The sequence below is a fragment of the Drosophila gunungcola genome, unplaced genomic scaffold (genome assembly GCF_025200985.1).
Source record: "Drosophila gunungcola strain Sukarami unplaced genomic scaffold, Dgunungcola_SK_2 000025F, whole genome shotgun sequence".
Classification (NCBI taxonomy): Eukaryota; Metazoa; Arthropoda; class Insecta; order Diptera; family Drosophilidae; genus Drosophila; species Drosophila gunungcola.
This window is the reverse complement of record NW_026453204.1, coordinates 295956-323608: the sequence shown is the minus strand read 5'-3', so window position 1 is coordinate 323608 and position 27653 is coordinate 295956. Positions and strand designations below refer to the sequence as shown.

The 27653-nt window shown below is 39.5% G+C and overlaps 1 protein-coding gene across 2 annotated transcripts in view; it reads right to left on the bottom strand.

Moving 5' to 3' along the window:
• LOC128263888 (transcriptional regulator ATRX-like) overlaps nt 1-27653 on the bottom strand; it is a 449251-nt gene that overhangs the window by 281041 nt on the left and 140557 nt on the right. The window contains exons 5-8 of one of the 2 annotated variants that reach the window (XM_052999165.1): nt 9721-9877; nt 8852-9631; nt 8630-8799; nt 6676-7053 (exon numbers count right to left, since the gene is read on the bottom strand). In XM_052999165.1, the coding sequence (XP_052855125.1) occupies nt 6915-7053; nt 8630-8799; nt 8852-9631; nt 9721-9877 (1246 nt within the window). In that variant the 3' untranslated portion in view covers nt 6676-6914. Of the gene's footprint in view, nt 1-6675; nt 7054-8629; nt 8800-8851; nt 9632-9720; nt 9878-27653 lie in introns of those variants that run through there. The other variant, XM_052999163.1, reaches the window with a different exon arrangement.

The window sequence follows — 27653 nt, the reverse complement described above, 5'->3', positions numbered from 1 at the left end:
TAAAGTCTCCGAATTGAGACACAGGTAGCTGAGGTCCTTACGGCATCACACGGCTAAGTCCAGGCGCTTTGTCAAAACTTCTGTGGCGATTTGAGCTTGGCATCCCACCCGGCGTGTCCGGCAGAGTTGAACAAATAGAGTCCTTCGACGAAGAACCGTGGGCTCAGAAGAAAAGTTGTCTAGAACTAGCTGCCTTGCTACAAAGACTGCATTGGCGAACTCCGGCGTATGCCTGATCGTTCTGCAAGAACTGTACAAGGTCCTGGTGCGACTAGCCCGGAAGGACGCGCGTTTGTTCAGCTGGTGTATCGAAAGGCGTATGCGTTGAGAGCACAACGGTCCACCGCTAGAGTCCCAGAACGGCAGCTTACCAAGTCGCCAACAAGAAGCAGAGCCGGTCGAGATACCTGGAGGCAGAACAAGGACAACGAGGACTCCAGGTCGACATACAACGAGCGTCGTGCGAGCAGCGTATACTTTAAATTCTTAAGCCTGCGGCAGAGAGGGTAAGGTGGAAGCGTTCGTCTAGAACCTGGCGTTTGACCCAGGGACTGCGTTGGCGGCTTCCGGCGTACGCCTGAACCGTCAGGTAGAAACTGAGTCGACGTCCGGTGCGACCGGCCGGGACAGAGCAAGGGACAGGAGGCTGCGGCTGCGAAAGGCGTAAGCCTTGAGAGCACAGTGCGGCGAGGGAGACCCCACTTCGCAGCCAACACGATCCAGCGGGACGTTCAGCGTGGGAAGGAGAGGACGGCAGAACATAGTTCTACATTATCAATATACCACCCAGGCCGAGGGTTAAGTCAGCGAATAAAAGATCACTGTATACTCCCAATCTTTCTGTGCGTTTTCACTGAGCAACAGGGCGGTCACGTGTATATAAATTTGGTGGGACGAACACTTACATCTTTTGAGCTAGCCGCACGATATTCGTTGCGAGCAGATAACCAAGAAAATCAGTTCGTTACAGCATATTGCCGTCAGATTTTTTTGGGGGTGTTAGCTTGCGCTTGGAAATATTAATGTAGCGATCCATGCCTGTCTGCATGGCCAGATAACCAAGAAAATCAGTTCGTTACAGCATATTGCCGTCAGATTTTTTTGGGGGTGTTAGCTTGCGCTTGGAAATATTAATGTAGCGATCCATGTCTGTCTGCATGGCCGAACCCGCTTGCGGAATTGTCATTTCACCTTCCGTAGCTGTGTTTTTGCCGTTTGACCCGATTTTTGCACTTAGTTGTGTTGTTGCTTTACCCGCGACAGAGACCGTTGTGGTTGACGTAGTAGTTACTGTTGTTGTTGCACTAGGTGGCAGAAGCTCGGTCGGAGTGTTGCATTGCTGACTCCATGGCGATTGAGCATGAACTAGCTCTCTGGTTTTCGGCCGTCAGTAAACTTGCACTTTCTTGCACTTTCGGTTATAGAGTATTACTCGTGAAAGAGAAATATGCTTTGTTACGGGCCAAGGAGTGACGACGTTTGTCTTGGTCTCTCTGAGCTTTTTCACGGGTTTCGTCTTGTTGTTTTTGGCGTTGAGTGCGCTGATCCACGTTCTTACTCATTTGTTTATTGTTATTGCGTAAAGATTAATTAATTAATTAATTAAAACTTTAGTTTACGATATACAAATTAGCATCGCGAATCGCAAAACCTCGCGTTTATAAGTTTTTTCGAACGTTTTCGACTGAGTAACTATTGGGTTTTCCGGAGCGTTAAGAATACACGTCCCCACGCGACCGGAGAAGTGCTGATTTTTATTTTTTTTTATTATCTTTTTATGAAAGATTTTTATCCGAAATCGATTGATGGTCCGTTTTGATTTCTATACCAATTACTCCGTACAAATAGTTTCTCAATTTTTTTAAGGCTAGCAGTTTCTTTTTGCTTGTGGCATAAAGTTGCTCGGTTTTATATAGTGTTTTAGAAATGAAAGTAATTGGTTTATTATCCTGTGATAATACCGCCCCGATAGCTAAGTCTGATGCGTCTGTTGTCAAAGTGCATTTTTTACAATAATCTGCTTGAACTAGTTCAACTTGTGCTATTAGATTCTCTTTTAGTTTGTTAAAAGCTTGTATAGCTGAATCGTCAAACTTTGTTAAAACTTTTGTAGATATTCCTTTAGAAACATTTGCATTCTCCCCTCCTAAATTATTTGTAAGAGGTTTTGTAATTTTTTCATAATTACGGACAAATTTTTGGTAGTAGCCAGTTAGGCATAGAAAATTTTGAAGTTCTATAGTATTTTCTGGTAAAGAATACCTTGAAATTGTGGAATTTTGTTTTGGGAACTGTTTTGATTACATTAAAAGAAACAATTTAACTAAGAAAGTAGGTTCCTAAATTTAAAGAATTTAGATTTTTCGAGAGAAATTATCATATTTGCTCTTTGTGAAATGCCTATTATTTGAGTTAAATCTGAGAAATGTAGCTCGATTGTGTTTGAAACAATTAAAATATCGTCCACGTAGACGTGGCATTTTTGTCCTACTTGTTCTCTGAGAATATCATCCATTGCTTTCTGGAAAATTCTGGGCGCATTTGTTAACCCGAAAGGCATGCGTAAGAGTTCCAATTTTCCGTTGTTAACAGAAAAAGATGCTTTTTCAATATCTGAGTCGTTCATTAGAATTTAATGGAATCCTGATTCCAAATCAATTGTTGATAAAAATTTCTCTTTCCTAAGTTGGCTAATATAACAGATGGGGCTTGCATCGGGTATCTATGTTCTAATTTAATTTTTTTGTAGTCTATTACTAGTCTGTGTTAAAAGCTACCGTCTTCGTTTTGACCCCTTTTGGGTACCACCAGTACTGGTGAATTGTAAGGACTTCTACTCGGCCTTATAATATTTTCATTTCACTATTAACGAAATCTGAAACTAATAAGGCATAGGGATATTGTTTACTATAAATTGCCCTATCGATATTTGTATTTATTTCGCCCCGAATATCAGTTCTAAAAGGATTTTGGAGGTTTATTTTAGAGTGTTCCTCTTCAATTATTTCAATTATTCTTTTCTCCAAATCTTCTACTTGATTTTAATTTAATATTTTAATATTATTCATTTTATTTCTTTCAGAATCCATTCATCCCAAATTTGTTACTTTTTTATTGACGGATGGTTCGACGTTGACGCGTTGAGGGTTTTGTGTTCCCAAATGTATTAACTTTTTGTTGACGGAAAATTTTTCGTCGGCGTGTTCAGGATTTTTTTGTCCCAAACTATATAATTTTTTATTGACGGATTTTTCTACGTCGGCGTGGTGAGGATTTTTGTTTTTTTTTGTAAACGGATAATTCTACGTCGGCGTGTGCAGGATTTTTAGATCTTAAACTATTTAATTTTTTGTTGACGGATTTTTCTACGTCGGCTGTTTGGATCCCAAACTATATATTTGTTTTTGACGGATAATTCTACATCGGCTACATCACGATTTTTAGATTCCAAACTATTTGATTTTTAGTTGACGGATAATTCTACGGTGGCTTGCTCAAGATTCTGTGATCTTAAGGTAAATAAACTTTTTTCTACCATTTGTGATTTTGTTTTAATTCCACTTTGCTTTTCAAAGTATTTTCTTATAATATATTCTTTCAATGGAAGGACAATTTTTCTTCTGTTAGCGAAAATTGGTTTAACGAATTATCCTCATCGTAAAATAATCTTTTTTCCGTTATAGTTGATGGTGCCTTTTTGAATAGCAATTACCGCTCCTATTTTTTATAAAAGATTAAAACCTATAAGTAGGTCGGATTCTAACCCTTCTATTTCATAAAATACTTGTCTTGTGTTAAATATCGTTTTTAAATGATAATATTTTATTGTTGTAAGCCCATTAATGGTTGAAACTGTCTTGTAAAATGGGAGATCTTTTTTACTTTGATAAATTCCCCTTTTTATGTAACAGGATGTTGCTCCTGTGTCATTTAAACTTTTAATTCTTTTTCGATTTTTTTGTCTGTTCTCATCAAGTAGAGTAATCAAACTCCGGATTCTGATCTAAAAAATGATCCTCTTCTATATTTTTTACCCTCATAGTATTTTAAGCAGGCTTATTAATTGAAACAGTTGGTTCCCGCTTTAACGGTGGATGTGGTTCAGATGGTTTGTTCCGAGTGGCGCTTATATTTGTTTTTTGCGCTTGGTTTTGATTGTATTTATTTCTTGTATAATAAGTATTATAAATTTGTCTCTTATTATTACCCCTATTAAAATTATTGTTAGGACGATTTTGATACAGGATTGATTCATCTATCTCCATGGGTTCAGGGGTAGACTATACCTAATTGTTATTGGACTTCCAATTATTATTTTGTCCCCACTGATATTTATTATTCTGACTCTGATTCCATTGATTATTTTTAACTTGTTGCGGAGATCTTTGATTGTATCTCAAATAATTTGAATTATTGTTATTAGTGGTCTTTTGATTAAAAGAATTATTATTTTGTTCTGGGCCATTACTATAATTTCTATAACTCATTCCAACGAAATTGTGAGCGTATTTTGCTCCCATATTATTACTTTCCATCTTCTGTACAAACGCCATTGCATTAGGCAAGTCTGTTGGGTTCATGGAATACAGAGTCGATGATATTGGTCCGTTAAGGCCAGTTACGAAAACTTTAGTGCACTCTGTCTATGTCTTATTATTAATTTCTGAAGTGATTGGCTTATTACGACCATATGTCATTATTGTTTTGTTAGTCAGCAATGTTAGTTTCCTGTACACTTGGTTTTAGTATTCCATTACACTTAGTTTTACTTGTGTTAGAATATTCAATTCTGGTTCGATAAGGAGTAGCGGTCTTCTATCGCTAAAAACGAAATCCAATCTGGCTAAAATAGCATCAAAATTAGGACTGTTTCTTGGAAGATTAAAGCATCATTTGCTTTTCCGGTTATCTTGTTCCATAATATTGATAGTGCTGCGAAATATCACTTCCTATTTCGAACATACTGACTCATAGCGTTTTCTGCTGCTTCCCTCCAACTCACATATTTTTCAAGTTCCTCATTAAATTCTGGAACTGATTTAATGATTTCATAGGATTCTTCACATTTTATCGAATTGTCAACTTCTTCAATTTTATAATCTTCTACTTTGTTGACATTCGTTTGAAGTTCTGTTTAAAGAATTTACCTCTGTTGAAACAATATGTTTTATTAATTCTTTGGTCAAAAAGGCTTGCTTTTCTAATTTTTGATTCGTCATTTTATTTATGCATGGCGTATTGGTCATTTCTAATTTATTAAATAGATTCAACAAATTTTCTAGGCCTTCCAGGATGTATTATATAAATTATCTTTCAAATTAAATTTTTACTTAAAAAATAAATGTTCTTATTTCTTACGATCTTTCAATTTTTAAGCTTGTCTTCTTTGATGATCGCGAAAGGATGCCCTTCAGCGCTTCCTTCCTTTCTTTTTTCTTTAAATGAAATATTTTCGTTTTTATTCTCCCCCAGTTGATATGTTTATGTTTTTAATTAATTTTTTTTTTAATTGTGTTTTTTTTTATTATGCTTTAATTATTATTTTTGGTTTATTTTTCTTTATTTATTTGTTTTTTGTTGTGTGTTCTTGTACTGTGAATTAACTTATACGGTCCACCTTTAGTATAGATTACCAGCTATTTAATTGGATCATTGCATTAATTGATTTCCATTTAAATTTTTAAATCACGATCACTTCCACAATGTTGGGTGTGGTCGATTGTTGTGGATGTTTTAATTTTCCACTAAAAATGGTTGGGTTTTCTGCGGCACAAGTTCCGTTTTTAAATTTACTTGTTATAATTAATATTTTTTAAGAACTTTTTTAAGCGCCGCCCCACGTTGGGCGCCAATTAAGTTTGTCACTGGTAATTATGTTTAAAATATTTTTTTTATATAACTTGGTGGTAACCTTTTATTCTATTTCACTAATACAAGGCACTATATTTCTTACATTCGAATTCTTAACTTCCGATCTCTTTCTCGATACCAAATGGACTGCCGGCTTAAGGTGAAATCATGGCATCCTATCATAAAATTCAAATATGCTGACCGATGCAATTTGTTTGGGCTTGGATCGCAATAGTTTGAACTTAGAACGCAATTGATTGGGCTTCGAGCGGGAGCTTTTTTTTACTTTAAGTTTGGTTTGTTTATCTTTGCAGGGAAACCAAGAGCGGCTCACTTGGGGTTAGCACATTGAAGTTTAAGGAAATCTACTCAAATTTAAGCTGGGAGTCTACGTTCACCGCTGGAACTGTAGTATAAAGTACTTTTGTTCAATGCAGTCCTTGAGCCAATTAGGTCGTTTGGCTGCACACTATTGGGAAACGCTTGCATTTGTAACTTAGAAATAATCCAAAGAGCTCAATTAAAAATTCTGAGAACTATAACTGGGGCACCGTGGTACATACGGAATGAAAATATCCAAAAAGATCTGAATGGGATCTGTAAAATATTAAATCGAGAAGGTGAATGCCAAGTACTCGGTCAAGCTTCAGGCCCATCGTAATAGACATGCGCGGTGTTTACACGACTCCACCGAAGAGACCCCTCCAATAATAGAAGGGCCGCGTTTAAAATAATTGCGAAGTTCAGCCCAGGTTTTTTTTGTGGAAGAAAAATTGGAAAATTTATTAGTATAGTAAAAGCTTTATATCGCCTACATGTTAAATAATATTTAAATAATATTTAAGCATATTTAATAAATATGCTATATGACGGAGTTGTATGTGTTTTCTGATCTCAGCGTTAAACAAAGACTGATGCGTTGGTCGAGTCGTTTTAAATTTCAGTGGCACATGCTTATTATTGAGATAATTAATGTTCTTTTTTTAACCATAATTTGCTGATATCTCGACAAATACAAACTACATCAAACTGCCGCAAGTCTCTACATGAGATGGCTTTTCAGTTTAAAATATACCTAATATGGGTCCCGGGTCACCGAAACATTGAAGCCACTGTATTGCAGATGAGTTGGCCAGGCATGGCACTACCGTTACTCTGCTTCCGGACAAGGAGAACATTGGGATGCCGATGGCACGCTGCAAGCTAAAAATTAAAAACAAATAAAAGAACTTGTGAGCCTAGCATGGACACATGTAAGACATTGTCGCATCACTCGCCAGACATGGCCAATTATTAACGCGAAGAGAACTTCTGAACTTCTAAAGCTAAACCGTACCAAGTGCGGAATGCTAATACGAGTGCTTACAGGCCATTGGTTGGTCGGCACACATGCAAGCAGACTGGGCGCGCCCCAAAACGATTTCTGCAGAAGCTCCAGGGACGAGGAGGAGGAGAAAACGATAAAACACCTGTTCTGTTCCTGTCCGGCCCTATGCATATCTAGACTGTACCACTTAGGGAATCCCTTCATGAGCAGTCTATCTGAACTGGCGAGTATAAACCAAAAGCGAATAATAAAATTCATGAAAGCAACCGGATGGAAGCTATGCTAGGTCAGCTGCGGTAAGAGCAGCAGACAATAATATAGGAAATGGGACACAGATCCACAATGGACCTCCTAGGTCTAAGTGTGTCAATAATTTGACAGCTGCTCTAACCTAACCTAACCTTGCCGTTAAAGAATAAAATTGCCGCTAGTGGCTTAAAATTTTTTTTAATCTGCTAACTTGATATTATGTTAGTACACAACCTGATATCAAGTTAGTACACAAAACTAAAATTTAACAGGGTTTCTTAAAAATAAAAATTCGTTAAAGAATAAAATTTGCAGCTCGCGTTTTAATATTTTTTTGTTAAACAAACCCTGTCTATACAAAACTAAACTTAAACTTTTTCAAAATTTTCTTTTGCAGGAATTTGCCGTTAATTATCCGTAAATTATTTGTGAAAGAATAAAATTGCCGCTCGTGGTTTAAATTTTTTTTTAATCTGCTAACTTGATATCATGTTAGTACACAAAACTTAAATTTAACAGGGTTTGTTAAAAAAAATTCGGTAAAGAATAAAATTTGCAGCTCGTGTTTTAATATATATGTTTTTTAGCAAACCCTGTCTACACAAAACTAAACTGTAACTTTTTCAAAATTTTCTTTTGCAGGAATTTGCCGTTAATTATCCGTAAATTATTTGTGAAAGAATAAAATTGCCGCTCGTGGTTTAAAGCTTTTTTTAATCTGCTAACTTGATATCCAGTTAGTACAGAGAACTAAAATTTAACAGGGTTTGTTAAAAAAAAATATATAAAATAATATTTAAAAACAAACGGCAAATTTAATTCCTGCAAAAGAAAAATTTTAAAAATTTAAAGTTTAATTTTGTGTACTGCTAACATGATATAAAATAAGCAGAACATGGATTACTTTTTAAAAAATTGAGCTGCATTTTTTTTCACTAATAATTTACGGATGGCAAATTATGGTTAAAAAAAGTTTAGATTTTGAAAGTTTTACTGCTATCTTTATGCACCTCTATATTACCTGCAACAGGAAGATAGCTTTAAAACCGAGAGAATAATTGGCGTAGAAACGGAAGGACGGACAGACGGACATTGGCGAACGGATATATATATATATCCGTTTTGCTAACAACGTTCTACATTGTGCGCCATAGTGACATTATTTTTATTTTATAAAGGAATAATTTTCAAAAATTTACTTACGATGAATCCGGAAATATGAAGACTTTTATACGATTATCATTTTTTATTCCACATAGCCACTGTTGAAATTCGTCAGCCCAATTCATGACTGTGCTCTTTGGGCATAGTACCAAAATTTTTGAAGTATTTAACTCTTTGTATGATATTGCCGTATGAAGCAAAGCAATTAACTAAAAATGCAAATTGTGTTATTTTAGTTATTTGATACCTAACTTTAATCACCTGTAGAGTTTTGCCAAGACCCATGCAGTGAGCCAAAATACATCCAGATCCTGCATTTATTTTTCCGACTTCTATACCGCCGTAGCAAGAATCGTACATAAATCTTACGCCATCTCTCTGGTGAGGCTTTAAAAGCTTGACAAGATCCTCATTCACCTTTATAAATGTTTTTGTGCTTTCGATATAATCAAGTATCAGATCAGAATTTCCTAAATATGTATAGTTGCTTTTAATAGCTTTCGAAAGTACAACATTTTTTTTATCGAGCCTTCGAATTCTTTCAGTTTCATTTTTTTGTGCTGATCTGGTTTCAATTGCTAGTTGATCGATTCGAAGCATTGGTTTTATAAATCTTATCTTTTGCTCTGACCCATCTTCGTTATCTAAAGAATCGCTTTCAGAACTAAGTATAATTTCATTTTTTTTGCGTCGCAAATCTAAATCGTTATCAAGAGATGGGATTTTAAGAGAACTTATGTTTAGACTAACTGATGGCATATTGTAGTCAAGCGTTTCTGATGCAGAAATATATTTCGTTTTAGATTTTTCAACTTTTTGAAGAGAAGTTTGAAAAATGGTATTAGTTTTAAGTACTTGCAGAAACTTATCTACTGTACCGGACGAGTTCCCGTCGTCTTGTAAAGGTGATTCTTTTAAATTGTCGTAGTTACTTAGATTTGACAGTCCAGAGTCGCTGCTCGAATCATTTAAAAGTAGTTGCTTAATTTGATCATTATAGCGAGATAAAAATTTGTCCTCTGTTATAATATTTTTTTCGTTCTAGAATAGCAAATGTATTAAATAAGTTTGTATCGCAGCAAATGAATTTGGGCTTATGCATTACGAGACGTGATTACGGTTGAACTTACATCATTAAATTGCTCACTTAGATATTCATCCAACTCTTCTTTATCCGGAACGAATTGGGTCATACTTCTCTCCATTGCCTTCAGTCGACCCTTATATTTTGACCGTACGGAAGTTCTGTTACCGTGGCGTTTGTTTAATGCCGTTAAATTTATTAATCTAAAAAATAAAACATTAAGGTTATAATTTGGATTAGTGCATATACATATGTATGTCAAGAATGTTGTGTCTCAATTTCTAGTCAATCGAACTTAAATTGACGATGGTATGGTTTTTTGTATAACTGTTTACTTATACTAGTGTACTAAAATGCAAAACTTTAAAGTGTTTTTTGCCACAAATCACTCAATATTAATGTTGATGCCCATCATAAATGAAAAACTACTGCACTGTTTGAATACTATTTCGCAATTAAAACATCCACAGGGACCTAAGCATTCCTGCAGTAAAAGATGAAATAGACAAACAAAAAGCGTCATTCAATTAAAAACTCTCTAAGAGGCTTGACTCGGGTAACCAACCCAGCAATAATTCTCAGGGCCCCATAACTCAGTCATACGACTGTTAGTAGGTCATTACCATAAGATTTGATACACTTATTGTTAGTATCTTCAAGGAAAAAAGGGATGAGATAACGCCGTTGGGATTTCACAAATTTGTTAATATTTTTTTTTTTTATAAAATTAATTTACACAAGTTTTAAACGAGTTTTTTCACTAGTGCTCACGATATCATTTTGATTTTTAGATTTCGGGTTTAGTTGTGTTTTGCGCCGCAGTTCAACTATTTATCTATTTTTTTAATTCTCAACTGGCTATTTATATATACTTTGCATTCTTCTTAGGCACTTCATTTGAAAAAATAATCGATCAACCCATGCTTAAGCTCAGTTTTACTTGAAAAATAATTTAATCGCCTGTAAAATGGAACTTTGTTACACTTACACGAGGCATTATAAAGCGGCTCGTTTTGAGAGTAATAGGTCCTGCGTAACTCAACAAAAAAGGGCACAACATCTTGGAGGTGCCTAAAAGGAGCATTAAAGCCTACTTTTAAGAGTAGTAGAGGAGTGGTATATCAGAGATAAAACAAATATTAATAATTGTGCTGCAAATAGCAAGGGTGTGTAGTTGAACATGGCGAAACTGCTGCTGATAAGAGGGCAAAGCAAAGACAAGAGAGATAATTCCAAAGGTAAAAACCTGTAGCCTTTCTATTCTATTTATATGGACATTGGCCGAGGGACTCCAAATAAAAGCCGCATATTATATTTTAGAGCGTACAAGTGGGGAATAGAGCGCAAGCCTCATGTAGGGGTCAGTAAAAATCGCTGAGCTCTGCTTTACAAACGCATAAAATACGCTCTAGGCAAAATGTAGTCGAAGTGCACTGTAAAATTACATTTTAAATCGTACATTACACATAGATCTTGGGGTACTTGTTGAATTTTTAAAAGCTGACCATCAATACTGTATGTGGATATGAGATTGCAAATGCATTTACTATAGAACATTTTAAAGTCATCTGCATAGAGAAGACGCTCTTACGCCATATTGAACCTGACATCTTTTAAAAAAAGAATAAAAAGCAAGGCCCCTGTTAAAAAATTATACGCCAATAATGTAACTGTTTGGTTTGATTTGTATTTCCATTCACAGAAAATTCCAAACTAAATGGGTTGTAACGCGCGCTGCGCTGTGGTTGCGTTGAGACAAAAAATGTGTCTGAATAATACAAGAATATGCTGATCATAGAAGAATAGACTGAATCAGTTCGTAAACATGTAACTGTTTTGAGATGAATGAAAAGGTACTGACTAAGACAATGCAGTTGGTCAAAGCTCTTACATATACATGTGAATTAAGCTGCGCATCATGCGCTCGCGTGTGTGTGGGTATAATACAATTATAATGTAGATAAACAAATTAAACGTACAGGATGTCCGCTTCATACCGGCCCTTCTGAACAGTTGTTCAGCAAAGGGATAAGACTGCCATTTTGGTTATTGGACGTTTGAAGACTCCTTGAGCGGTTTTTATTGTAACAACCCGGACCTTGATGTCTTGGCTGGTGTGCACTTCCGTAATACGTCCTATTAATCATTTGGGTGGCGGTAAATAGGGTTCCTTAAGTTCGACCAGGAGTCGACTTTCAAGTTCTCGTTCTCCACTTGCCATTTGGTGCGCTCATGCAAGGAGGTAAGGTTTTCCGTATGCCAACGGTTCCAAAGTGTTATCCCCTGATGAGCAGAGGGGACTGGAGTTCAGTAGGGCTTCAATCTGTATTAAAACTGTTGAAAGTTGCTCAAAGGTTAAGGCTTCCGATCCCATTATCCGTTTCATGTGTAACCTAATAGATCGAACTCTGGCTTCCCATAATCCCCCGAAGTGTGTGATTCCTTCTGTGGCAAAGAAATTAGCTTATGTTTCGTCCTTCCTTTGCTCCATGGCCAGAAGCCTTATTTCATCGAGTACACGTCTGCTTCCATGAAATGTGGTGCCATTGTTTGAGTAGAGATCAGTTGGCTTAGATCGGCGGGCTAAAGATCGTTGAAACGCTGCGATAAACGCCTTGGGAGTTAGGACGCTACAGCTTTATTGAGGAGCGCCTTAGTTGTTAGGCATACGAATATTGCGACCACTTTTTTCTTTGATCGAGATTGGGCCAACATAATCCAAACCGGTATGTTGAAAGCAGCGGCTTGCTTAAACTCGAGGTAATGATCTGGTTATACTGGTGCCTTTTCGTTGAAGCAAACAGCGTTTGCACTGGAATACCACTTTCGGACACCGTTGCGTAAACCCAGAATCCAGTACTGTTGACGAAAATTCGTGAACTCAGCGATTGGAGAGTTTTTTAAAATCAGAATAGGATGCTTGGCGTTGTAGCTAGAAACGACTTCTCAATTCGTCCACCAACACGCATTCTTTTCTCATCATCCGAAAATGGTAAAAATCGAATTAAATGTAATTTTGCGTGTAGTTTGCGTACACGTTCGAGCTGTGTGTACTCCTTTTGAAAGGCCTTTCGTTGAATATGCCGGAGAAGTTTGCAACGTGCTAGACAAAGGCGATCGATGAAGCGATAACAATTGTTAGTTTCTCTTACAACGTGTCCATGATAAAATCTTGATGATGAGTAATTTGTCGATACAATCATCAGAAGAGCTTTGTAGAGTGGTAGGTTCTGCTGTAAGTTCATCGGTGTTGTTGCACGGATGTGTTGAAACGCGGAACTTGCTAGTTGACGGCGGAATATTGTGGCTTGTCCAGCCAAGATGGGCCCTTCCAGCAAAGTTCATGCTCGAGAAGCTTGGATGGGTAAAGTCCTCGAGACGCGCAGTCGGCAGGATTGTTCTCTGAACGGAAATGGCTATTTTGCAGACGTTCCAGTGCCGTGGTGGTGCAGATAGCCAGTGGAGCACAGTAAGTAGGAATTGTTAATGAAGTCTTGATAATCTCGTAACAAGAAGGGCAGCGTTTATTTCAAGGCTTGGAGTCGATACTGATTTTATGAGTGAAACTGTCCGCAATAGCAACGCGTCCGCCCCACACGCGTGCATGGACGCGTCGGTGAGTCCGTGCAATTGGATCTGTTAAAACACTGCAGCAATGTATCGAGGTACTTGACAGTGTGTAGGCAATGGAAAATCCTCACCTAATTTTCTCTAACATGAGTTAGAGCTTCGGGAATCGTGTCGACCCAGTGAGTAGCAGCCGTCCAAAAAATGAGTTCGAGTATAACTGTAGAATGCGCTGCAAGGCCGAGGGGATCATAAATCTTGGAAAGTTGCGATAGTAATCCTCGCTTTTTCGGATCATAGCATATTTTAAAGTCAGTTTTTTTGATGAACATCACATCGCGACAAGGGTTCCACTGAATTCCAAGGACCTTGACGTGCGAATACCCGATTGAAATGTTGCTGAGTTGTACAGGGTCATAATATCGATCCGTTCCAGGAAAATATTGCAGAAAGTGCCAACAGTTAGAGCTCCACCTTCTCAACTTGATTTTCGGTTTGTCCAAAAGCTCAGTTAACTCCGTCTTCAAAACCAATAATTCGTCAATTGATCGCATCCAGTTGGTATGTCGTCAACATATACAACGTGGGACAACGCACGTGATACGAACAGCCAGAAATGGCGTGGGCGCTAAGCCATAAATGACGGTCAAAAGCCGAAAATGACTAATGGCCTCTTCGCCAAACAATGCGTTGAAAATTAGTGTAGGGCTTGGAAACTTGAAACCCTCTGAACATTTTTTCGATTTCCGCACATAAAACATATCGGCGCTGCCGGAAACGTAAAAAACTCCGAGCAGGTCACGCTGGATCGGTGGTCATATATGAAGTCTGTCGTTAAGCGAAATTCCAGAACTATCTTCTCTGGATCCATCGAAAACTACCCGACACTTGGTGGTCAAGCATTCCATCTTGGTCACGGCATGATGCGGTAGGTAACCGCAGGTGTTATGGCCGATTTGTGCTGATGTCAACTGCTTAGTGTGACCACATTGCAAGTAGTCATCTAAAAACTCCTCGTACTGCTGTTTGAGTTTCGGAATTTGGCAGAATTTTCGCTCCAATGAAAACAGATGATTTGTGGCCTGTGGTTGACTCGATAGGTGGAGCTCCATCCTTGAAAGGATTCTCGACAATATAGGCTCCGTCGTCGGAGCGTGTGTGGGTTTTCGCAAAATGATTTTCTGTGGTTTCACTGGAGTCTGGCTGGGTTGAAGACTGCCTGTCTCCATAAAAGATCGGGCCATCATGTCAAAATCCGCGTGATGTGTCACATCCGGAATCCATAGTCGTTGGGTGCATTGTAAGATCCTGCAATAATCCAACCAAACATTGTATTGAGGGGTAACGGGTAGCCCTTACCAAACTGTTTTCTTTCTCCGGTGTATAGAGACCAAAATAGATCTGATCCAACGATTGCTCCTGGGATGCAGAATGTGGGTTCTACTAGTGAAAGCGCCGAAATCTGTTTCCATGCTAGAGATGTGTTGTCAATCGCTTGCGCTGGGAGCTATGACGTCAATGATGTCTATATGAAAGAGCGCAATTAAAGTGTGCGCGTACACGAGTAAGACCTGTGTTGTTGGCTGCAAGGCCAAGAATTTAAATCCGTGCGTGCGTTAGACGCACGCCTTTCCGCTGTACAATTGATACCGATGCCAAAGTAATGGTGGATCCCGTGTCCAGCAGCAGCCGATTACGTCTGCGAGGATGGTTGGCAATAGGGCTTGCGAACCGGCAAGCGGAATATTCACCAGGGTATGATGAGTGTAGTTGTTTTCTATAGGAGGTACGCTCCCCAATGGTGGGTCTTCTTGAAGCCAATGTTGATTAGTTACGAATGAAGACGCAGATCGGGAGGCTATGGGAAGTTCGTTACTGTTAACGCTGTTTGATTCAGCGTGGATTCTATTTTGATGTGTGATGTTCGCGGTGGCAAACCCGACACGTGTTTTTTGAGGCACAATTACCGACCATATGTGGGGCGCTAGGGCTTGTGGCGGACGAGCTAGTTGACAGGCTTCTAAGGTGTGGCAATGTGACGTCAGAAATCAGATTCTGCACGTTCAGCCCATGATTGACGAGTTACGGCGTCCAGTTTGGATAATATGAAATTAAACCAGGATGCTCGTTGCGCCGTCAGCCAATTTCCGCACTGTACTAATTTTACAGGTTGTGGCACTAGGTATCGTTATAAAACTGTTCAGAAACCATTATATAATTAATGATTGTTTGTTGTATCGTTTATCCAATTCGTCCCGGGCTTCACTAATGTTTTCATTAGTAACGGGAACATGTTTGTTTAACGCAAGCGCATCGCCAAATAGATAGCAGATAATGAAATTTCTTGCAATCAGTGAGACTCGAATTGGTTCCGATCGATTCCAAAAACATATCAGGAAAACTGGGAGTTTGATTTGCTCGAATATCACTCGGCTTCTATGAGAATCGTTTAGGGTTTGATCGATAAGCAGTACAGTCCTATCAACGCCTTTAATTCCTCAAGAGAATTACTCAGTATTGGTTTCTCTTCGTATATATCAAGGTTGTCTTCAAGGTTTTTTCAACCCTCTTCAGACTCGATTACGTAGAGCTCCTCCGTGAGCCGCACGAACCGCAAGCAATTGTCTTGTAGTTGAGCCAATCGAACGACTAAAGTCGAAATTGACTGAATATTTTCCACGAATTTAAGGGCATGCTTATGCGCACGTGTAATTTGGCTTTTGCAAAAGCCCCGCTTTTGAATCATACTCAGCATGGCGATCGAGCTTAGGAGACGCTTCTATACGATGTGGGAAACTATAGATCTCCGTTGACAAATACTAATTTCCCGAATGCAAACACGTTACTTACAATTTATTTTATGTTAATAAATGGTACGCCAATAGTGATACTGTTTGGTTTGTATTTTATTTGCATTTGTTACGGGAGCTGGCTAGGTCGGAGTAAGGAAAAAAAATAAAATAACCAGAGACAGAAGAAGTCTCTGAAGTGCAGGTGGCGAAACACCGAAATCGGCCAACACAGTAACCAGCAACGAATTGGTCAGAATAAGTAATTCACAAGAACATACAACAGGCAAAGGGTGTGAGCAGCAATTAATACGAAACTTAGCATAATCCAGAAGTGAGCCATTAAGCCAGAAAGCTGTATCTTAGTGGGAACACTTAGATGCTCCGGAAGAAATACCACCGGTATAAAAGGTCAACAAAGAGGGACTTGATGCAGATGGCAACAAGAAAAAACGGCTGGTGATCGATATCAGGAAACTGAATGAACGAACTATCGCCGACCGTTGCCCTATGCCAAGTATTCTTATGATTCTAGCGAACCTAGGAAAGGCAAAATTCTTTACTACCCTAGACTTAAAATCGGGGTACCACCAGATTTATCTGGCTGAAAAAGACCGTGAAGAACTGCTTTCTCCATAAACGGAGGAAAGTATGAATTTTGCCGTCTACCCTTTGGACTGGACTAGGGTTGGCCAGCTACTACAGAAGTTTTGTCAAGGACTTCGCTACCATAGCCAGACCACTTACCTCCATACTTAAGGGAGAGAATGGCACGGTTAATAAATACATGTCAAAAAATGTGGCTATCGAATTCGATGAGTCCCAACGCAGAGCGTTCGAGCGCCTGCAAGACATTTTGTCATCAGAAGATGTGATATTTAATGGTGCGGTACTGCCCCAAAAAGGCAGGCCAATCACAATGATATCTCTTACGTTGAATGACTGTGAGCTCAATTACGCAACCAACGAAAGAGAATTATTGGCAATTGTTTGGGCTATACGAGTTCTGTCTTTTTCCTAACGCACGATAAATTTATTCTCGTTATGTAGGGGAGGGAGTGGATTCCAAAAAACCCACCCCGTCCGACGAGCTGAGCCGGCACCCAGCGTACCTACACGGGACGCAACTCCCTTGCCCCAAGTCCTTTGGACTAAGCACTAATACACCGACGTAACACAATCACCGAACATTCCAAATGAAATGGGTCGAAACGCGCGCTGCGCTGTGTTTGCGTTGGTAGCAAAAATGGGACTGAGTAATACACAAATAGGCAGAGTCATCGAAGAATAGTCTAAATTAGTTCATAAACATGTTACCGTTTTTAGATGAATGGAAAAGTAGTGACTAAGACAATGCAGTTGGTCAAAGCTCTCACATATACATTTGAATTAGGCTGCGCTTCATGCGCATATCAGGTTATGTGTGGATATAACACAATTATAATATAAGATAAACAAAATAAACGTATAGGGTGACCGGTTCCCAGACAGTCCCTCAGGAATCCCTTGCGAAAGGCCAGATGTTGGCAAACATGGTTCCGGAAAAAATTCAATAATGTTTTCTAAAGTTTACTAATGCTTACAAGTTTAAAATGCATGCAAAATAAGAAAGTTTTGACAACAGCGCGCAGTCGCAAACTTAATAGAAAGCTTTGGCGAAATAGTAGTTTCTGAAACTGCCACAAACCTGGCGTGGTTTAAAATTATAATTTGAGTCACGGATGTGACCTCCCACCTATAGGCAGATTGTCAACCCGCACGTGAAAAATAAAAAAAAAATTGTTCAAAGGTACACATTACTCTTCAAGGCAGTGTTTGAGGATATAAGCAGGAATTCCATCACAGTCAAGGATGTAAGGATCATCAAAGACTTGATTAGCCGAGTGAATATTCCCATCTTCAACAGTCAAAGAAAATATATTTACTAATATTGTAAACAAATTAATTTTAAGTTTCTATATCAGTTAAATTTCTAAGAACCATAGCAGAGGGGACTGAAGAACCGTTTTTCTTAGATTTGGCAAACCTCCAACATACAGTCGGAACGAGCATTAACAAAAATATATTAAAACAAGACAGAACACTTAAGTCGAGTTTCCCGACTATTAGATACCCGTTAAATACCCTAAATATTCGCCCACAAAACAGGCCATCTGTCGAACTGCACAGTCAGCAATAGAAGCAAAGAGCGTGCAGCACCCCCACCCCCGCTAACAGTTTCTTTGTTCTGTCTCTCTATATCAGCGATTACCCATCAGCCCAAAAGTCGGTGGGAAGCGTGACTGCTGCCAGCGGCGGGCACGGGGAGGAGCAACACCCTCTGCGTGTCTCTAGCGGTCACACCTCTGATATGACGTTGCAAAGCTACTGCTTGCTTTGCCTGAGCAAAGATAACCTTTTCCGCCCGACCGAACCAGGCACCAGCTCCCTGCGCAGGGACGGGTCGAGGCGTTTCAGCGAGGGGGTGAAGGATAATGCCCAGTATAAGGCGGCCCAGAAGATCAAGAGCAGGTATAAGAACAAGGCAGACCTCTCCCAGGAGGAGAAGTTGAAGCTGGCCTGGGCCGAGCCGAAGGTTGAGCAAGGCAGGCTAAACTACGCCAAACTGCCTCAAATGGCATCGACGAGCGGATTCGCTAATAAGGTGGAGGAGATGCCGGCCAGCAAAAGGCAACACTCAGCCGAGAGCACCACTAAGGATGCACTGGTGAGCAAGCGCTAACGCAGCCCCAAGGAGGCTGACCCCCCGTGGAAACTACCGAAGCAGAAAACGCAGAAGGCGAAGGTTAGTGAGGTGTCCAAACGACATTTGATCCGCCCTTATTGACCGAAGACGGTGCACGCACGGCTGGTCGAATCCCTCTTTGCGCGGATGGAGGAAGAGCCCAGCGCCCATGTTCATGCCCACATTTGATGGTGCAGGGTGCAGGGTGCAACGACGATCCGACCTTGAAGTGGCTGACGCAAACGGTCTGACAAATGGAAGATTTGTGGGAGGGGCCAAGCTGGAGGCGGTCGACAGGTAGGTAATCCGGTCCAATTCAAGGACGAAAGTTTTCTTCCCTGTCGCGATCCAAGGAAACCGGTTGCTGAAGCTGCTTCAAAGGTAGAACCCAAAAATTCCAAAGGCATATTGGAAAATACTGCACATCGCAAGCCCACGACGCAACGAATATGGCCAGAGTCCTCAAAATAATCAAAAAGGCAAAGGACTTTTGTCCGAGGAGATCTATTGTTACAATTATAAGTTTTGAATTTGGAATTAACGTAACTGAAATTATGTAGCAACCACTTACGGTTGCATTTAACATTTTACCAACACTGCGCCATGCATAACATTCTGTAAACTTAAGCCATATCTAATGTTTTCTTTGGTTTATTCTATTACGCTAACAACACAACTTAACAACTTGAAAATTAAATAAAACACATGTACTGCGAAAATACAGCGAAGAGCATTATAAATTGTCCCATTAATGACGGAAAGTTCGAAGTTAGCTGCTACATTAATGGCGACCGTAACAGGACTAGGAATAAGGAGAAGTTTTCGTTCAATTTCGTCATTCCAGCGTCATTTGTTTGCATGAGTCTCTGATCATTAATTACGTGCAGGTTATGGGTGCAGTTGTATGTGAATAAGCTAAATAAGCTTTCAGCTCGAGTGGAGTACTCGCACCAACACAAATGTGGTCCTGCCATCGACATCAACACAGACACATACACTGGGCTCACCCTAACCCGAAACCCAGCGTGGGAACTTTGGTCAGAACAGTTGGCCACAAGCGGAGAAGCTAAACAGTCTTCTAGCTCGAGTGGAGTACTCGCACCATATCAAAGGTGGTACATTCATCGACATAATCACGGAAACATATAGAGGGCTCATCCTAACCTCCAAATCCAGCGTGGCCGAGAACATTCGGAAAACAGGAGAGCATCAACGGCATCGCCAGCTGAGGAAAGCAATCATCGCAAACCATCTCTAAACTTATCATTGACCCTGTAGCTTGTGGAGTAGATATCAGCATTTCACCCCAATCAACATCACACAGACCATCTCACGCATACGCATTTGTAAACATCAAATCCCAAGTATACATTCTTGATCATATTAAAGAAAATCCTGTATACTCGGCGTTACCGAGCTTATCGTTATAAAACACATATTCTGCGTCGGTTACGGCAATATAAGGCATGCGGAATAAAGAAGAACCTAATTTCGCTGCCGGCGAGGCAAAACTAACACATCTTTGAACACAAAGAAGCACCCTCGAACGCCATATAGAAAACATACATAGAAAAGTCATAGCTGATGGAGCCAGTGAAGAGATTACAGTTCTCGAGTGTAGGCTGCAAATTCTAGAATCGCATTATCGACAGTTGTGACATATTCAAACTCAAATTGAATCTCTAAGGAACTGATAACAATCAGGCAGAAATAGATGAACGTTTCATAGCAGCTAGAGTTAGCATCATATCACTTATACAGTCAAGACCACGTCAAGGCCCTGCAGATCCATGCGTCTTTGAAACAACGTTGGCTGGATCTCACCATACCAGGTTGCCAAACCAGAAGCTTCCCAGCTTTGATGGCAAATACTCCCAGTTTAAGCGGTTAATCAGTTTAATTATTTACTTGGCTGCTTATCTGGGCCATCGCTGGAAGAAGTTCAGGCATTTCAGATTTCGGAAGATAACTATCCAAAGGCTTTAGAGCGATTGATGTCAAGGTACGACAACGACGTGCTCATATTTCTGGACTGCATCTCTAGTTTATTCGCGCTTCCAACTCTAGCGAAGCCAGATCCCTCACAATTACAGCATCTCGTCGTCAAAGCTTCAGCCATTCGCGGCTCTCTACTGTCATTGGGGAGTGTAACGTAATGATTCATGTGATTTTATCAAAGGTCGACAGCCAAACAAAGTGTTGCAAGGCTATAAATCGTAGATGTCAGGTTCTCGAAAGTCAAAACGGTGACGTTAGGAAGTCCGATCAAAGGGATCAAAAACTCAAGTCTAAAACACAAATATCTCAAAATTCGTTCGTTACCACGAACGTTGATTGTTTTTATTGTAATTCAAGCGCACACTTCATCAGCACCTGCTAAGTATTTGCAGACTTAGCAATTCAACAACGACATGAGTTGGCCAAGAAAGCAAACGTTTGCTTTTATTGTCTTCGAAATTCTAATCAGATCAAGAACTGCCGATCTAAGTCTAGATGCAAAATCTGTCGCAGTTCACATCATACACTACTGCACCAACTCCAACCAGAGCGTATATCAGCATCAAACATGAATCATATCGAGAGGCAAGTCACGAATCAAGCGAATCTTCAAAGTTTAGCAAGACACGATCCAAAGCCACACAATAATGTCACCCTAATAGCTCGCACTGTAAAAAGGGGCATTACTCCGACAGCAGTCGTCTTAGTCAGGTACAAATTCGGGCAATTCCATCCAGTTCGCACTTTATTAGACTCCTGTTCCGAAGTTAATTTCATAACCGAGGAAACATCAAAGCGTTTTCAACTTGACAGGCTCATGTACAACAAGAAGTTAGTGGAATCGCTGAAGTCAGACCAAAGATTCATTATACCGTGTTTGCAACTATAAAATTGCGCACCTGTCCATTTGAATGGTCTTCAACGTTCGTAACAATCAAAAATCTTTGTGAGAAACAGCCTGAAGAATCAGTTTACGTGCCAAACTGGAAATTACCAAAAGGCTTGATACTAGCAGACCTTAAATTTCACGTTTCGTCCAAAATCGATCATCTTATCAACTCGGAAGGTTTCCTTGAAGCGATTCGAGAAGGAAAGATTAGTCTAAGAGAAAACTTACCAAGTTTAGTAAACACAGCGTTTGGTTGGATTGTAGATTGCAACATAGCAAAAAAAGGCCTCAGTCTACAAACTCGGAAACCAATTTTGGGAAATCAAAGAGTGTAAAATGGGCAAAGGCATTCTCACTGAACAAGAGAAACAATGCGACAAACAGTCTGAATTCAAGAGGAGGGTCGAATACAAGTCAGACTTCCATTCAAGGACATCCCTGATGAACTAGGAAATTCATGCGATCAGGCTCTTAAAAGGTTCATGTTGTTGGAAAGGAGACTCAACAAAAATTCCCAACTAAAACAGTCATATGTAAATTTAATGGAAGAATATCTCGCACTAGGTCACAAACTGAAAGCGTGGATCGTGCTAAGCCACACTTTTACATTCCGCATCACTGCGTCTTACGGGAGAGCCTTTCAACAAAACTGCACGTGGTTTCTGACGCATCTGCCAAAACCACCTCTGAAAAGTCGCTCAACAATATTCTTTTGGTAGGTCCAACAATACAAGGAGTGGAGATTCAACTAACTAACTAACTAACTAACTAACGAAATAAATACTTTCAAGTTAAATTATGTATTAACGATGTATTAACTGCCGCAGATACCTTAAAGGAACAGTTCACCAAGATTACAACTCGCAAAGTTTAGCAGCAATTCAAAGGACAAAGTCGAAAGATCTCAAGATTAAATATTCATAGAACGCAATGATCAAGAATTCACAAGGACCCTTGGAGTAGCATGAAAACCAAACGCCGATGTGTTTGTGTTCCATCCTAGTGTTGTATCCAATGCTCCACTGGACCGAAATCGCCATGTGGACCGAAATCACCGAGAACGTGGCGAAAAATTGCAGGATTGCTAAAACCTTATCTCTCAACTGTATACTTCTGGACGGACTCAACTATCGTCCTTCGTTGGATGACAATGCATTCTTCACAATTACAATGTTTTGTAGCTAACCGAATTTCCGAGCTACAAGAGAACAACGACGACATTATGTGGAAACACGTCCCTTCCGCAAAAAACCCGGAAGATATCATATCACGAGGATGTCGAACCGAGGATTTTTGGACCAATATGTGGTATACTGGACCAGCGTTCTTGAGAGAACCAAAGGAAAAATGGCCTGTTCTTAGTTGAGCTCTTCCAGAACCGATAGAAGTGCGAATTCGAGTTGTACTGCAATGCGCCAGTGCCAAAGAGTCTATTTTAGAGTCCATTATCGACACCAGTTCATCATACATAAAAATAGTTTGAATTCTCGCTTATGTCTACGGAGCTATCAACAACGTTTCAGCAGCTAAACACTTAAAAGGAAAGGACGTCACACACATACCTGCGCGCGAAATGGAACAGACATTTTGGAAAATTATATCTCACATTCAAAGGAACGTGTATTCGTCTGAAAATCTTGCGTTAAGAAAAGAAAGCCTCTGCAGCCAAGTTTGCAAACGCTAACATCTTTTTTACAGGAAACTACATCAGGAATCGTTATAATGAGAATAGGAGGAAGACTTATCATGAAATGTATTGCGAAAGTACATCGAAGTAACATCAGAACACAACACGAGACTCAGAGCATTATCAATGGTCCCATGGATGACGGAAAGTAGCCAGTTAGCTGATACAACCTTCTTTACCCAGGTACGGGAAGATGGCGTCTACCTGTGCCTCAAAAAGCGCCAACCCGGGGATAAGGACGACCAAACACTGCAGGCAGGCGAGGTGGAGAAGGACCTGGGCCTTGACAGTGTGATGGAGGCTACCCAGGACCTGAAGCTGGTAGACTCGGACGATGAAGAGGACGGTGAGTAATACTCAACCCGTCGTGTGGAGGTGAGCCAGGTGCCCATGACGCAGATGGTGCTGCAGCTCAATCTAGCAGGAATACGTCGACTTAGCATTGGTTCAGGAGCCATGGATCGCACAGTGACCGGACTGAAGTCCTCAAATTACAACCCACTCTACTCACCACCGGTAAGCAGGAACAAGACCACCATCCTGGTGCGGAGAGGTATCCACGCTAACCTTATGTTCCATTACAGCTCTGATGACCTAACTGTCATGATGTTAGAGAGCGAGGAGAGACGCCTTCTGGTAGCCTCCTGCTATATGGTTCACGACAGACCAGCACCACCCGAGGAACTTAGAAGCTTAATAGAAGCAGCCCGAAAGACCAGCAACTTCTCGTGGGCACAGAAGTCAACGCACACCGTAACGTGTGGGGAAGCCCTGACATCAACGAAAGAGGTAAGTCACTCTTTGAATTTATATTATCAACTAGCATAGAGATAGCAAACGTTGGGGAGGTGCACACCTCGCAGCGCACCCGGGCACAGTAACAACCGCCGGACATATAGAAGCGTCCCTAGGGACTCTATCCAAGGAATTACTAGATGGGTATCACGCATCCTGCCGATCTCGAGAATAAGGAAGAAGAACAAACCACTATGGTGGAACCAGGACCTATCACTACAAATAAGCAATTTCAGAGAATATGAATTAGAAATGAACTGGCGAGCAGGGAAGCACTTAATACCTTCAGCACTACTAAGATAATGCGGATCTACTAGGTTCCCAGTCACCAAGGCATTGATGGCAACAAGACCGCGGACGTACTAGCAAAGGACGGCGTAATGCTGGCACATGAAAGAGTAGAGAGCGTTCCCATCTCCCTAAAAACGCACCAAAGCGCTCTGGAAAAACTGGCAGAGGCGCTAACCAAAAGCAGGTGGAGAAGAACCAAATCCTGCAAAAACTCAAGAATCACGTGCAAGGAGCGCAATGAGAAACTAAGTCGCTATGCACTGCACCTACCACGGCAGGACTGCAGGTTACTAGTGGGAATTCTCACAGGTCACTGTCTAACCGCGACGCCCGCAGTCAAACTAGGCATTACCAACAATGGCAGTGGCAGGAAATGCAATGACGCTGGGAGTCCTGGGAACATCTTATCTGTAACTGTCCAGCCCTCTCAAGGGCAAGGAGATGATACCTGGGCTCCCCGAAACTGGCATCGCTGGAAGAAACCTCCAGAAGGAAGCCGGGAGAACTCGCCAAAAGCTTCTCGATCCTCAACGACTTCGACACACCTCGTACCATTTGCTAGGTTCATACTCAAACGTCCGGAGAGCTAAGGGCCATATTGGCCCCTTCTGGGCGCCGTCCGGGCTAACCTAACCTAACATAATCAAGGTTGTTATATGGTGACCGAGATTGTCGGATTATGACGTCTCATAACATAGCTTTTGTTTCCGTATTTACAAGACTGGCATTGGGTTGGGTATAATTTTGAATATATTGGATCTTCGTTCTCTGTCCGGATAGTACCAATAATATCAGTTTTGTAAGCCAGCCTCGTTCGGCTTTGCAATATCCTAACATTGACTGAAATTTGCTCATCATTTCCAGGGGTACTTCTTTATCCTCAACATTCGTAAAATTAAAGTAAGCACATTTTATAAATTTAATTTCCGCCGAACCGCTGTTGGTTATTAGATTTATTGTTTAGGTCAAGAACGATATCAGTTTTTTTACTAAGTCAAGTCAAACGTCGTAAAGTTCGTTAATAGGAAGAATGTTTTAGTTGCGTTAAAAATGAGCATAGTGCTTTTTTATACCCTTGCAGAGGGTCGTTTCTACGCAAACTAGTCTCTCAGTTTTAAATCTATCTGCATGTAACTTTCCCATAAGTCGTCTTTCTATTGCAGGTAGAACATAAGTCGGAAGGCCGAATCGGACGACTATAGCATATAGCTCCCCTAGGAACAATTGCAAAAATAAATTGAAATAAATCATAGGTCTGCTGTTTTTAAATTTTTTTTGTTCTTCGACATATCGTAATGGTTAAATATTTCAGAATAACGGTTTAAATTTCATCAAAATCGGACGGGTATATCATATAGCTCCCATAGGAACAATCAAAAAAATAAATTTAAAAAAATATTATAAATTTGGTTTATAAATTTTTTTATGTTCTTCGAGAAATAGTAATGTTTCAATATTTCGGAATAACGGTTTAAATTTCATCAAAATCGGACGACTATATCATATAGCTCCAATGGAAACAATAAAAATATATAAGCAATATTTTTTTAATGTAAATTTTCTATTTTGTAATTTTTTTTTTAATTCTTTTAAACTTATTAATAATTTGATAGTTCAGAATTACGCTTTTAATTTTATTAAAATCGGCAAACGATGTCATATAGTTGCCATAGGAACTATCGAATAATTAAGCTGCAAATCATCACAGCTTCAATGTTTTTAAACATATACGCAAGTAAATCGTAATTTTAATGTTTTCAAGAATATTTAGTTTTGCAATAGCTGTTTGCTTTCATTCTTGTTTTATTTAATTTTTTAAAATGTTGGCTAATAATAGCTATTTGATTTCTAACATTTGTATTCTTATACGGGTTTAGTGTATGGCCGAATGTGGTGCCACTGTGGCGAACCTGTTTAGGATCGAACCCAGGTTCGGTTTAGTTCACTTACATAGAGTAGAATTGACTGTGAAGAACATTAAAATTCGATTGAGCAACGACGTATTTCGAAAAATCAGATGGCTCTCCCGTCCTCTTGTATCTTTTGTAAGGTTTTTGTTTTTAAGTTTCAATTTCGGTTTACGCCAGTTTAAATACATAGAATAGCATTGACTGTTAATTTTTTTTTCTGAATCGACAATGTGTTGGGAATGTTCTGTAAAAATCCGACTAAAACTTACGAAGTTACAGCGTAAACTAAAAAACTTTGAGTCGATTTTCCCGAAAACGTCTTTTCAGAAATCAAAATCTACTGAACCGATCCTTCTGAAAATTTGAACGTTACTTCTTCACTTAAATCAGCATGTCATTACGAAGATTATAGATTACACTGGCTTACAAAAATATATATCGATGAAATGATACCATGATATGTTACCATTTTTTAAGGTGTAAAAAACGTTTTACCCCTGTTTTATGCCAACTTCATTTTTATCTCCACCGACAGCTTCTTTTACTAGAAATATATCATTCTTCAACTTTCTGATACAGGTTATAAGGATAGGTTTCCTAATATAGACGCTAGAGCTCGACAAAGTTTGAACAAATTGCTAAAACAGAAGTTCCGAAAACATAAATTAATTCTTAAAAATGAGACGCCTGAAAACCGAAAATAATTTTATCACTTTATCTTGAAGATGGAACAATCACGAATCTAACAAGATATTAACTTCATCGATCCCCCGGTAAACCGATTTTATACGGATTTTACTTTATCAATGGACATTTTTAGAATTCAGAATTACGCTTTTAATTTGATTTCAATCGGGATACAATATCATATAGCTGCCTTAGGAACCATCAAATAACTGGGGGAAAATCATCGTAGCTTAAAGGGGCTTAAACGGATACTAATATAAATCGAAATTTATATGTTTTAAGGAAGTTTTTTTACTTTTGCAATAGCTGCAAGGCTATATAAACTTTGATTTGCCAAAGTTTGCTTCCTTTCCTTGTTCAAGATTAAGTCAAAATGACTTCCAATTTTTGTCGCATTCTCGGTTTAGTGTTTTCTATTGATAACTCGAAAACGACAAGTCCTAAAAGCTGGTTTTTTTATAATACAAATAGTGATTATAAAAAGTGATATTTATGTAAAATTAATTTTTTTTGGAAATAAATCGTGGCAGTTATAGTCTAATAGATAATTACTAACAAAAGTACTGCGACCCAACGCGTTCGTAATACCCTCGATCAGTTTAAACGCTTAAATAAAACTACACATAAACGGCAAACCAAGA